The sequence below is a fragment of the Babylonia areolata genome, chromosome 13 (assembly GCF_041734735.1).
Source record: "Babylonia areolata isolate BAREFJ2019XMU chromosome 13, ASM4173473v1, whole genome shotgun sequence".
Classification (NCBI taxonomy): Eukaryota; Metazoa; Mollusca; class Gastropoda; order Neogastropoda; family Buccinidae; genus Babylonia; species Babylonia areolata.
Window position 1 is genome coordinate 17082971 of NC_134888.1, and position 15044 is coordinate 17098014.

General features: G+C 43.1%; 1 protein-coding gene across 2 annotated transcripts in view; it reads right to left on the reverse strand.

Annotated features, from left to right (window-relative positions):
- Positions 1–15044, reverse strand: part of LOC143289100 (uncharacterized) — a 45306-nt gene that overhangs the window by 14752 nt on the left and 15510 nt on the right. For both annotated transcript variants that reach the window (XM_076597951.1, XM_076597950.1), the window contains exons 5-12: positions 11823–12971; positions 9378–9458; positions 7781–8018; positions 6217–6386; positions 4937–5233; positions 3033–3126; positions 2203–2369; positions 67–1068 (exon numbers count right to left, since the gene is read on the reverse strand). In XM_076597951.1, coding sequence (XP_076454066.1) covers positions 67–1068; positions 2203–2369; positions 3033–3126; positions 4937–5233; positions 6217–6386; positions 7781–8018; positions 9378–9458; positions 11823–12971 — 3198 coding nt within the window. The remainder of the gene's footprint in view (positions 1–66; positions 1069–2202; positions 2370–3032; positions 3127–4936; positions 5234–6216; positions 6387–7780; positions 8019–9377; positions 9459–11822; positions 12972–15044) is intronic.

Sequence of the window (15044 nt, forward strand, 5' to 3'; positions counted from 1 at the left end):
CACTCACAAACACACACTCTTACAAGCAGTGACAAAACAAAAAAACATGAAGCACCAAACACCCACCTCCAGACAGGAGTGGCAGAAGACCCCCTTGCAGTTCTGGTGGGTCAGCAGGTGGCTGTCCATCAGCTCCTCCAGACAGATGGCGCACGTCTGCCACTGGTCCATCATAGCTGAGGATCCCACCCCCGCATCCCCCCCTCCCTTGTCCCCCACACCCCCCATGTCCTCCGGCCCGGGCCAGATCTGGGGGTTAGCCAGGTCTGAGGCGGAAGGGATGTGGTCCATCTCCACGTCCATGGAGGATGGGGACTGGGGGAACAGCGCCTCCGTGGAGTAGTCCTCCACGTTCAGGTTGAGGTTGAGGTTCAGGTCCCTGGGGGCAAAGGTCCCCGAGTGCTGGGAAGTGGGGGAGGTGGGGGGTGCCGTGTGGTGGTGGTGGTGAGAAGGGTGGTGGTGGTGGTCCAGGAACTCATCCCGCCCACCCCCTCCACCGCCCCCCCACTCCCACAGGCCCGTGCCCATCAGCATGGGGTCCGCCCCTTCCGCCTGCAGCTCCTCCTCCTCCTTGCCACCAGGCCCTGCCCCACCAAACTCTGACGTGGTGGTGTCGTCGATGACGCCGGACAGTTTGGATCCAGCGGCCAGCCCCTCCGCTCCATCGTAGTCATCACCCGGCCCTTCTACCCCGTGCAGGGCTGTGGCTGCCTCGCTGGCCAACGGCGACCTTGACCTTTCCACCTCCCCGCTGGCATTCAGCATGGCATTCACCTGGTCCATGCTGAGCAAGGGGGATGGGGGGGAACGCACTGCCACAGCATCTCCCCCCGAAACATCAATGGTGAGAGGTTGAGCAAAGGGATCAGTGGCGGCAGCTGAGGAGGCACCACCGCTTGGAGCCGGAGAGGATGGTTCCGGAGAGGGAATGTGTGGTGGGCTGGAAGGTATCAGGTCGTCCACTGCCGTCACCTCTTCCTGGGGGGGCATCTCCGGTGGGGGGAGCATCTGGAAGGCGTAGATGGTGCGTGCCGTGTCGTTGACGTAGCGCAGCATGATGTTCTCATCCTGAGGGCAGAGGTCAGAGGGTGTAAGGTCACCACGCTTCCCTGCTGTCAGGTACTGACTCATTCTTTTTTATGTCTGATTAAGTGTCTATTTATTCATTCTTTTTTTTTTTTTCTATTGCACTGACTCATTTCATTTTCTGTCGGTCATATTAAATTACAGATTTATTTTGCTTTCTGTCAGCAACATTAATCTACAGTAATATCTAACTTCTTTAAATTTATATTATCATATATATTTGTCATAATTCTTCCTTGCAGCCATATTTTGCTTTCTGTCAGCAACATTAATTTACAGTAATATCTAACTTCTTTAAATTTATATAATCATATATGTTTGTCATAATCTTCCTTGCAGCCATTTTATCTCCACAATGACATTTACCCGCGCCTGTGTTTGCACACAACCTCTAGAACTGAGCACGATGATCCATAAAGCACATGGCACAACACAGTCCATGCTGAGAGCGACCGTTCACACAGTACAGACTAAACTTCTTGGAATTTCCTCCTCCTCTCAGACATGAGCTGAATGCGGCCTAAGGGATGCGATCTTTCTTCAAACCTTCTAAACAGCAAGTACACCAACTTGAATCTTTTCCCTTGATTTGCCTCTCAAAAACTGACGAAGGAAATTGGATGCATCAGGCATGTCCAGCAGCAGACAAACACCATATGGCAAGGGCTGAACTTTTTAAGCATTCCCACACATACACACATGCTTCTCTTCTCATGTGGATGGGTCTTCTCACATGGACGGGATATAGGTATTTGTAATTCTGAAAAGTTTTGATGCTGGGTAAGTTTTGTGCATTGTAAAAAAAATTTTTTTTTTTTAAATGAATGAATGAGTAAAAGTATTTTGAAAAAAAAAAAAGTTTGATGCTGGGGCCCAGGGGTCACTTCAGGGAAAGGAAATAAGTACTTTAAAAAAAAAAAACTACAAAAACAAATATTTATTAAAAAAATTCCAAAAAATGCCTGTACTGTATTACACTGAAGTACTCTCACCCCTGTTGTAACACTTTTTGTCAACCAAACACCCTCCACAACAACCCCTGATTTATCCCACTACCACCTCTGTCTGCATCCATCCTTACTCCCTGACCACCACACCCTCACCCCCATGACCTACCAGAATCCTGGAGACATGATTGTCGAGGACCTCAGCGATGATGACATCAGTGTTCTCCGTGCCTGTCAAGGTCTGCAACTCATGGCGAAGTTGCTGCACCTTGTCATTCTTGTGCAGCGTCAGCATATAGCGTACTGTTGACTTGTGTGGCCGCACGTACACCACACCTATAAACATCCAAATTATTAATAATAATAACAATAATAATATTAATAATACTGATAATGATTACAATCATAACTAACATAAACAAACATATACACCAAAAAGACATGTTCATGTTCTGGCATCCAGAGATCTCTTAACACCTAGTACACATGTCCAAATTAATAATCTTAGTAATAATATAATTACAGACAAACACACAGATATACCTTAAGAAAACGCATGCATATTTTTGGATCCAAAGAGATGTCATAAAATTCCACTGAAATGTCTAAGATCAGTTTACGTAACAACAAACAGTTATGTACAGGTTTAAGCATTCAGAGAGATCACATAAAATTTCCACTGATATTAAACATTTTATACACACAGGACTTATATACATATATATTATATATATATATATATCCCTCCTCTCTCCCCTTCCCCTCTCTTTTTTTTACCATATTCATTTCCCTCTTACTTCCTTCCCGAAGAAATAATCACTCCCCTCCTATGCCTTTCCCACCCTGTATATCCCTTGTTGTTTTTCTTGCCGAACTTTAAAAACATGTGTCTCAAATGGGAAGAGCCATATGTGATGTCTGACAACATGACCAGGGTTTAGCTTCCTGAATGAGACTCAGCCCTTTTTATTTCATAATACAAATATATGCAGAACTCACAGATCTGGCGCTCCATGGCATGAGGAATGGGAAGAGACAGGTACATGAACGGCTCATAGGTCACTGACACATGGTCGCATTCTGAGCACACAACCTGCAACAGATAAATTACCATCATGTGTTCAATAAACCAACAGAAAATCCCCATCTATTTTCAAACACACACATTTTTCCTCACTGTCATGTATCTACATTACTTCACCCCCTTTAAAGATAGTGGGAACAAAGTGATGATGTCATGGGCATGAGTAACCCACTTTCATAATATTGAAAAGTATGCAGCCAAGACCCATGGGCTGCTGAACCTAAGTGCATGTACTACTTTCAATTCATGCCCAAATTAAGTAAAATGAAGGGGGTCTCTGAAACATATGAATATCTCTCATAACGATAAATGCAGCTTCTGTGGATCACATCCAGAAACCACTGAACACCTTTTTTGGAGATGTGAGATTGCGCAGAGATTTTGGACTGCTTTCTAAACTGATATTAATAACAAATGCAATAATGTATACAATGCCCAATTATGTGAAGAATTAAGTTTTATTTGGAAACTCACACACATTTGCTACAGATGACATTTTAGATTTCATCATTTTACTTGCCAAAAACTTTCTGTACAAATGCAAATTCAATATACAACCACCACAACTCAATGCATTTAAAACACAGCTCAGATACAGATACAAAATCAAAGAACATGCATCTTATATACTACTGAATCATCATGCTTTCCGTAGAAAGTGGAACAGTTACCTTCCAATTATGGAAACTGTTACTTAATCACAATTTTGCATGTTCCATAGTTATCATTCTGTATTACTATAACAGTCCTTACTTTGTACTAGCAGGTCTTTATTTATTTCTTATATGTATTATTTATTTTTTGAATTTTTATGGTTGTTGATGTCTTTACAATGTGATTAACTACAAGCTTTCTTTTCCAATAATGTAGAAGTGGTTTACTCATGCTCCTTATTATGATATTATAATGCTACCACTCGCTTTCACCTCACCCTTGATACCATTACTGTAATAGTTGACATAATTGATGCTGTTGCTATGTTACAACTGGTCCAGGCTATTTATTATTAATGTCATCTTAAATGATCATGATTACTGCAATCATTAATGTGTAAACATTGATTGACTGAATGACTGGACAAGTTTTTTTGTTTTGTTTTTTGTTGTCGTTGGTTTGTTTAGGTTTTTTTTGTTGTTGTTGTTACAGGTTTGTTTTGTCTTGTTTTGTCTTTTTTTTGTTTGGTTTTGTTTTGTCTTTCTCTCTGTAGTGGAGGATGCTACTGTTCGTTTTATATTGTTTGTTTCAAACTATTCTCTGTATTGTATACATGTTTTTGGAAAAAAAAAATTTTAAGTTAAAAAAAAAAAGAGTAAAATGAAGGGGACAGAAGAAAACCAAATGCCAATATGGACATCCATATAAGACAGAAATACTCCCACCCATGCAATACTAATGCCTTTTCACAGCTCAAGAACATCTGGAGCTTCAGAGTGCTGTGAAAACAAACTAAAATCTGGCTTTCTAATTCCAATATAAAGTCAGTGTTGCTGTTTGGTGCTCAGACACGGGGGAAGTCAAAGGCTATCCTAAATCAAGTGCATACGCAACAGCTGTGTGAGAAGAATCTAACAGATGCACTGGCAAGACAAGATCAGTAATGTCAACCTGAAGTTGTAGACACAACTACTTGCCAGTGAAACTGGAAGGAGGGGGTTGGGATGCATCAGGCAAACACTATGAAAACCAAGCATCGCAAGACAGGCCCTGATATGGAATCGCTAAAGAGAAAAAGAGTCTCTGACCAAGGAAAGGCGCTGTAAACGTACACATATCACTCAATCATATCACAAAGTGCCCTAGGTAAGCACGCGACACTCACGGTGCTCTTGAACTGGCCCTGAAAGGTTTCCACCACCACACTGTTGTTGCGGGACTTGTAGCACTCCCACGCTGCATTGGCTGCCGCCACGTCAGCTGCCGTGAAGCACCGTGCCGGGTTGGGCAGGGACACGGAGTTGTCCCCCACGATGCTGCCCCTGGATGGTGGCTCCTCCTCCTCCGCCTCCTCATCCTCCGAGGGTGAGCTCTCCTCCGCCTCCACCTCCATGTCCCCATCTTCCGTCTCTGTGCTTTCCGATGTGGAGGCTTTGTCCGAAATGTCCTCACGGATGTTGCTCTGAAATTCAAAAGGCACACCCACACATGCAGGCACACACATGGATACGCACGCACACACACACACACACAAGAGATAGAGATATAAATTCCCTTAATCAGGATCTAGAATCATTGTGCACAGATGTAATTTCCCTTCATGAGGATCATTCTTGGCAACAATCAATAAACAGCACTGATCTCTTCCAAAATCCTTCAAGATTTAGGAGTATTTTTATCGTAACTTAAATCCTGTGCTGAAGCTTGGTTTCTGCTAACATAAACAAGATTACAAAAGAGTTGAATCTGACAGTAAAACCATACAAAATTAAGTTGTAATTCTTTTCGTAGTTTTCCTGTCACATTTTGCTTGATCACTGAACTGAACATATTAGGTTGCTGTGTCAGGGTCCATCTTTTTATGGAAACTCCATATCTATTACACTCTTAACAGACTGAGAAGTATGGTTACTCGCATATACAACACATGTGCTACAGATGGTTTGCATGTTCATTTCCCACCCCACCAAGATATAGGTTGCAATCTCAGACTGTGTTCAATTTCATCATCATCATCATCATCATCATAATAATGTGCATTTATATAGAGCTTATCCTTACACTATAAGACATTTAACAAAACATGATTAAAGTACACAAATTAAAAAAATTATATTTCAGATAAAACTTGCCAAAATAAAAGTACTGTTTTAAAAACAGTTTAACTTCACACACACCACACGCACACCTCTCACACTTCACACAAACACACACCACAATGCACATGCATGCAGGTACAACACACACACACACACACACACACACCACAACACACACACACACACACAACAATGCACATGCATGCAGGCACAACACATACACACACAACAATGCACAAGCATTCACACACACACACACACACACACACACACACACACACACACACACACACACACACACACACACACAAACACACACATACACACGTACAACAAACACACAAACCTTGGTGAGGGTGTTCTTCAGCTTGGACAGGGCCTGCATCTGCACGTTCTTTTCCACCTCAGAGCTGACCTTGTCTACCGCCACGCTCCCCTCCAGCTCCATCTTCTCCCCCACCACGCCCCCCATCACACACTCCAGAGCCGGCTTCACGCACCCCACTCCTGCTGACACTGACACACACACACACATATTAAACATACATGCATGCACAAACTCACATATATATATCAAACACACAGGCACACAAATACATACACACATGCACCACCCCCCCCCCCCACACACACACACACACACACGTGTAAAACATACACGCACACACACACACTTGTGCACTCACACACACATAAAAAAATAAACACACACACACACACAAATACAAATAAAATGCACACACACACACATAAAACATGTACATACACATACACGCATCCATACACACATGCACATAAAACACACGCACACACATACACACAGACAAATACCCACACAAACATCTTAGTCAGGCAAGGAACTAACAAACACCCAAGTCAACATTGTAGCTAAGCACTCCAAAACATAACAAATATGAGATGAATATGAACACTTACTTGAAATTACTTAACAAATGAACTGATGAATGAAGTGAACTACTACTACCTTCTAATTTTGTTTTTATTGTTAATTAACACATTATCTGTTTGTAAAGAATGAATGAATTATCAAAGAAATGAATTGCTGAATGAACAGATCTACTGCTTTTACTTTTTCCCTTTTATCATTAATTGTTTTTGTGGTGTGTGTTTTTTTTCACAGATAATTTTTTTTTTTTTTTTTTTTGTATCTGTACTATTTCAAAATCATTCATTCAATCTTCTCCCCATATCTAACTTGTTTTAATCCAGAGTACAATTTCAGTATCAACTATGTACATAATCAACTATGTACATAAATATTTACCAAAATCTTACCAAAAAGAACAGATGATACAGAACTTTTTTAAAATTTCAGGAACTCACTGTTCTCTTCTAATTCAATGTCACAATGACACAACCACTGTAACTGATGGAGAATTCACACTTGCAGCAAGTGCACAGTTGCAGAGAGTGCACAGAGTTTTCCCCATTATGTCATTAAACACCGTTCATTGTATTCTCTCCTTACAATCTAGCAGCGACAATTTTGCTGGCTTTCTTTTTTTCTCTCTCTTTTTTTAACAATGGTTTCCTCTCCATCTTCTTTATTGGCCTCACACATTCGCTGGCCATCTTTTAAGCCGAGTGCACTTTCTCTAGTCTTTGGATCTTCCAGTTATAAACTTAAGTGCATCATACATGCGCTGTTTGAATACACTCTCCCAACTCCCAGAAGGTTAGTTCACCCGTGAAAAAAGTGCCCACCATTTATTTCTCTATCAGTTTTCCTGTAAAACGTGATCCACTGATGTACCATTCAATACAGTATTCTATTTTTACATGATTCTGTTATAAATTATGGCTACTCTGAAATGGAAAGCATGTACGAATGTTCAAAACAAACAAAAAATCCTGCTTAACATACCACCCAGACCACTCCCACCCCCTACCTGGTTTCTGCACCAGACTGCTGTACCCCACCAGCACCTCCTCTTCATACTCGTAGCTGTTGTTCAGGAGGTTCGGGTCTGTGGTGGCCTTGCACAGAACGCCACCCGGGTGCTTCGTTTTGACCGTGCGCAGGTTGCTGACATGGTGACTCGCTTTGTCCGCCCCCTCCTCCGCTGCCGTCATCAGGTGGGTGGGGTTGTTGGTTGTCAGCGTTTTGCCAATCAGGGCTTTTTCCACCTGCCAGGGAAGAGGGTGTGAATGACTCGTATGGAATACACAGTTCAGTTGAAACGAAACTGCTCAATGTCTCATCACATTCTCATACAGACACACAGGGTTGTTACTGTTAGTCATCTGTGATTCACTGATCAGAAAGAGAACTTACCACATTCATATGTAGACACACACACAGATATAGGGTTGTTGGTTGTCACTGTTTTGCCAATCAAGGCTTTTTTCCATCTGGCAGGGAAAAGGGTGTGAAAAACTCATAACATGGACTACATGGTTCAGTTGAAACGAAACTGTTCAATGTCTCATCACATTCTTACAGACACACACAGGGTTGTTGATCATCAGCGTTTTGCTGATTAGAAAGAGAATTGAGTGTTTCATGTCCTATCGCATTTATATACAGACACATAAACAAAGACATGCCACATGAGGTTGTTAGTTGTCACTGTTTTGCCTATCAAGGCTTTTTCCACCTGCCAGGGAAAAGGGTGTGAATAACTCACAACAAAGAATACAATGTTCAGTTGAAACAAAACATCACGTTACATCACATCATCACATTCTTACAGACACACAGGGTTGTTAACAAGTCATCAGCATTTTGCTGATCAAGGCTTTTTCCACCTGGCAGGGAAAAAGTTGAGAATATCTCAAACAAGGAATACAAATTTTCAACAGAAAAAGAATTAAATGGTTCATGTCTCATTACACACACACACACACACACACACACACACACACACACACACACACATATACACACACACAAAGCAGCGCTAATATGCATACTAGCATATGAAAGCAGAAGAATGCACACCAGCACACTCACATACACTGCTCTTCTAGAGTCACATTCTTCATATCCACTACGCTATAATGTATTCACAAAGTACAGTTCCGTTTCACTGAATTTTAATGTATTACAATACACACTTCTGCATTACGCTGCACTGTACAGTATTGTATTAAACTGTACTGAGCTGAACTGCACTCTACTGGATGGTATTGTATTGCACTGAACTAAACTATACTTGTACTGTATTCTGTACTGAACTGTACTGCACAACTGTCTGTACTGAACTGTACTGCACTGTACTGTAGTCTGTACTACACTGTACTAACTGTACTGCACAGCAGTCTGTACTGAATTCTAGTGCACGGTATTGCACTCCATTGTAATGCCCTATTTTGTATTGTACTGTATTGCACTGTACTTCTCTGCACCGCATTGTACTATGAATTGAATTGCACTGTACTGCACTGCACTGTAATACACGGCGCCATGTGGTCTGCACAGTGCGCTGTTCTGCATTGCCTTCAGTTGCAAACTGGTAAGCAGCAGCAGCAGTGAACGACTCTCACCTTGTCCTCTTCCAGACCTTGCAGAGCCTCCTGCAGCAGGTTCACTTCCTTCGTCACCGGCACCTGACTGCGGTTGTCCACCTGCTCACACACCAACATGTACCTTAACTCATTCTACTCCAGTTACCTGCTCACACACCATCTTATCAAACTGAAACCAAATCCCTTATTACACCAAATTTCAACTGAACCTGACCACAGCTCAACCTTAGGCCATGAAAAAAGAGCAGTATCTGAGTTGGAGATATATTTATGGTGCAAAGTTAGAGAAATCATAAGCAAACTGATTGTTATTCGAAAGCAAAACACAAATCAAAATGGTGGAAGGGACTGAAAGCAGGACTAACAGACTGGATTCTGATTTAACAAGTTAATGATTTGGGGATTTACAGTCTACATTCAACTGAAGACTGCCATCTTTTTCTTCTTTTTAAGTGTTAAAAAAAGCAACAGATAACAAAGCAGACAAATGAAGAAACAGATTCAAATCAACAAAACAAGTCAGATTCTGATCCAGTTATCCAATGATGACATCACTACTCAGAAAACAAGATTCGCTTTTAGCAGAGTCATAATGGGGTAATTTCACTTAACAGCAGATGCAGCTTTTCAGATGTGTATGCCTTATATGTGTTCAAAATAACTTTTTTCTTTAAATTCAGAGGGTGCTTCTTATGTGCTGCAGCACCTTGTAGGCCGAAAAGTATGGTACCTTGATAAACTTCAACACATACCTTACTTCAATACTTAACATGTACTTTGACAAACTTCAGCACATGCTTTGGCAAACCTTCAACACTTAACACATACCCTGGCAAACTTCAACACTTCAACATGCACCTTGACAAACTTACCATGGCAAACTTCAATACACACCTTAAAACTTCAACACAAACCTTGGCAAACTTGAACACAAACCTTAAACATCAACAAGCAAACACAGTAAACTGTGACATGAACCTTGGCAAACTTCAGAACATACCTTAACAAACTTCAACATGTGCCTTAACCCTTTCGCTGCCAGGAAAATAAGATTTAAGTGAAATCTATTTGCCAGGGTTTTTTCACAAAAAACGGGTATAAATTTTCAAAAAATTCTGTGCTCTTTGTTATTGGAAAAAGACCCATAAAAGCATATATTTTCTGAAAGGGAAATGAATAAAGAATACAAAACACATGATGTTTTCCCATTTTATGCATTTTAAGTGACATGCTGTTGTTTTGAAATCAGTGTTTTGTTTTTTGTCACATTTTCAACTTGTTCATTACAAACATTAGTCTGGTAATTTGCACAAAAATATCATTTTCTGGACAAATGGATATCTGCACACACAAAATCATACTAGAACAACCACAATATAAAAAAAAACTGAAAAAGAAATAGATGCATTGTGACTTCTGCAAGTGATAATATGGATGTGAGGCCACGCCCCCTCAGTCTCCACCCCCCTCCTCTTCACCCCTCTCACACTGTCACTTCATCCAGTTATCATCAGACCGCGTTGGCTGAGTGCCAAGAAAATAGCTTACGGTGTCCTGCTAAAAATTCGGTGACCTGTCGTCTGCTAGAGTTGAACAGCCAGCATCACTCACTGATAGTTGTATCTTGGCCACTCTCTTGATTGCTCCCTTTATTTTCTATCAAATCGTCCTATAAATGTTCACCACTGTCTTCTCCTTCAAATTTATGCTCCAATTCTTTCTGAGCATCAGCTAAAGAAAGTAATCTCGGTTGATTTAGTTCGCCACGAGCGCATGTCTTGAGCACGGAGTCAGTCCGACATTTTGTTGAGCGAGCGAGGAGAGGAGCCAGGCAAAGACTGCGGCCAGTAACCCAACCAAAACGTTCAAATAAAGGACTGCCTTATGACGCAGATGGTGTTTCTAGCTATGAATAGAATCCAGAAAGATTCCCCAAACTAAAGCTACCAGCATTTTTGTCAACGAACTGAATGCAAAGCAGGGAAAAGTCAGAATATTTCGACGACGAGTTATCTCGTCATTGTGGCAGCGAAGCATACATGCTTGCCATGACGAGTTATCTCGTCATGCAGGCAGCCTAGGGGTTAACAAACATGTACCATATTAAACTTCAACACAAACCTTGGCAAACTTGAACACATATCTTGAACTTGAATACATACCTTGGCAAATTTGAACATGTACCTTGGCAAACTTCAACAAGTACTTGAACAAAATTCAACACCTACCTTGGCAAACGTCAGCAACTTCCTTAATTAACAAACTTCAACACGTGCCTTGACAAACTTCATCCAGTACCTTGACAGACTTCAACACATACCTTAACCAACTTCAACACTTACCTTAGCAAACTTCAATTCATACTTTTGCAAACTTCAACACACACCTGGACAAACTTCAACACACACCATATTAAACTTCAACACATACCTTGGCAATCAAGTAGCAAACTTCAGCACGTACCTTGGCAAACTTCTCGGAGTCTGTGCTGACATCCCCCTGCACGTAGTTGGACACGAGGACATTGGTGTTCAGTGTCTTCGTCTCCTTGCAGTAAAAGTGCAGGGGGTTGGTCCGAGATGCTTCCTGTGGTGATGACGTCATAGCCGGCAGATCATTTGGACACGTCTGCCCCTGCGATGACGGCGCCGCAACATCAGACATCACACCAGTCGGTGACACAAGTTCTGTGTTGTTGAACTTTTTCAAACCATTCGAAGCAGAGCTACCCTCCGCTTTCGTAGAGTCCTCCACCTCTGCACTTTCCGCAGCGAGTTCTGAATCGGATGAGCGTTCCTTGTCCACCTTGCTCCACGTGGGATCGCTGGACAATGAGGTACCCTGAGATGAGGATGGAATATCTAGCCTAACACATTTCCGTTGAGGTATACTGGAGTGAGCAGGCGGAGACATCTCCATGGACTCCACCCCGCTTTCCGCGGAGTTGTTATTGTCTGATGCTGAGGTCTCTTTACAACCGCCCCCGGGCTGAGCAGCACATGTCTGGTCACCGTGCGCCTCAGCGCGGGGGGATGATTCCTGAGTGCAGAGTTCGGAAACGGAACTCAGAACAGACACGCCACTCGAGTTTGTGCTGTCCGCCTCAATCTTCAACTTCTTGAAAGCGCTGCTCTGCTCAGAGTCTGTGCTGTGCGCGGACAGCGTGGAGTGATTGCTGTCCTCCGAAAACAGCGAGGCCATCACCGCCTCAGTGGAGGAGGAGGAGATGCGCTTCAGGGAGCACCTCCCCGGACCTGGCTCTGCCGCAAGGGAACTCTGTCCTGGACTTGACCTTGGCAAGGCCTCACTTGCTCCGCTAGTTCCACCATGCTCCTCCTCGCTGGACAGCGTCTCTGGGCACAGAAGCTTGTAGCCAGCATCTGAAGCCGCAGACACGGAGCACTCGCTGGTTTCCGTTTTGCCAGAGGCCCCTGGCTCACCCAGGTCTTCGTTGTTGAGATGACCTTGGCCCTGAGAAGCATCTGTAGTAGCAGCAGCGATGGTGAGGGTGGAGGTAGACTGGGGGGTGGGGGTGGGGGTGGAGAGGGTGGCACGATTGAGTTGTTCGTGGAAGGTGTCCAGCAACAGGGCCAAGAACTCCTGACAGTCGTGCTGTGGACAACACACAAGTGTGACCAATCAACATCACTGTCTGCCTGTAGGGCTATGTCCCTGCTTGGTGCATGTCTCATCACTCCACTGATGACTGTGTTAGTGTGTGTGTGTGTGTGTGCGTGTGTGTTCATGTGTGTGTTCCATGTGTGTTTGGGTTCCTGTGTGTGTATGTGCATGCATATGCATCTGTGTGTAACTCTGTGTGTGTGTGTGTGTGTGTGTGTGTGTGTGTGTGTGTGTGTGAGAAGGGAAGAAACACATCCACTGTTTTGGCCACATCCATTGTTTTGGCCACAAGGATACTGGAGCATGAAAGGAAGGGAAGGAAGGGCAGATATTAACATATACAATGCTCTGATCATCAGGACACAATGTGGAATAAAGAGGTCCTGAAGGAGGGAGTGGGGGAAGGAATATAGTTCAGTCACAAGACACAATGAAGAGCGAGAGGGACAATAAGACAGGGGGAATATACATACATCCTTCTGACACAATGTGCGAGGGTGAGACAAGGGAGAGTGAAGAAGAGACTATAATGAGTGAGGGAAAGGAATGAGAAAGTACTCTGGGTTTGTTTTTGGTTTGGTTTGTTTTTGTTGTTGTTATTTTTTGGGGGTGTTTTGTGCAGCCTCGTCAACTGATCCCTGCCATTATAGTACTACCTCCATGTCACTCAGCATCTCACCACCAGGTGATGGGGGAGATGGAACCTGTGGTGACCATGAGGGCAGGGCATGAATCACCGAATAACTGGACTTTTGTTTCTTTATCTGGTGAGGACTCAAGAATGAGGATGGTAAATAATCCCGTTCCAGAGGTCTGTTTAAGTAAATAACTGTCAGGGCTGTGCTCTATTCCATGCTTCCTTTCATTCCCAGTATCAGCCACACCCAAGGCAGACATGCAGTGCTGGACAGGAAATTTGTGGTTTGTGTTATCACTTCCCTGTGAAGTGGATAACTCTTGACTCTGTGGTCCCAGTCTCCAGATTTGAGCCCACAGACACTCTAGACTCAACTCAGCGTAAGATCTGGCCTCATGCTAAAATAATATATAAAAAATAAAAATAAATTTTAAATACAATATTAAACCACTGATGGGGTTCAAACTAACATCATGCCAATAATCAGTCCAAGACACCAACCACTTCACCACAGCGGTTGGATAACAAACATTATTCTGATCATATAACAATGATCTGAGAGGGATGGGGAGAGAAAAGGAGAGAACAGCACTGTTCACATAAGACATAAATAATAATGCATGAGAAATTTGGGAGAAGGCAGAACATGCTTCGTTCTGGACATAAAACAAAATGGTTTGGGAGGAATGAAGGATATAATATACTTTGTTATGTCATCCAGACACAATGGTGTGGGGTGAGGGAAGGAGATATTCTTTAATCTGGTCATCAAGACACAATGGTGGGGGGGGGGGGGGGAGGAAGGAAGGAGATATACTTTGTTCTGGTTAACTGATTAAGACACAATGGTGTGGGAGGAAGGAAACAGTTGTAATGTACTTTGTTCTGGTCACCAAGACTCAATGGTGTGTGTGTGGAGGGGGGGGGGGGGGCAGGGAGAGTGATATCCTTTGTCATGAAGACGCAATTTTGCTGAGGGGGTGGTGGTGAGAGGGGGTGAGGCAGGGGTGGGGAGATCGGGGGGAGGGAGGGGGGCAGAAAGGATATACTTTGTTCTGGTCATCAAGACATAATGGTGTTGGGGGAGGAGGGAGATATACTTTGTTGTAATCATCAGACATAATGGTGTGGGGGAAAGAAGCGAGATATACTTTGTTCTGGTCATCAAGACATAATGGTGTGGGGGGAGAAGGGAAATGGAAATTGTTCTGGTCATCAAGACATAATGGTGTGGGAGGGGGTGGGGGGGACAGAAGGGAGATATACTTTGTTCTGGTCATCAAGACACAATGGTGTAGGGGAGAGGAGGGAGATATACTTTGTTCTGGTCATCAAGACATAATGGTGTGGGGGAGAGGGGGGAGATATACTTTGTTCTTGTCATCAAGACATAATGGTGTAGGGGGAGAAAGGAGATATACTTTGTT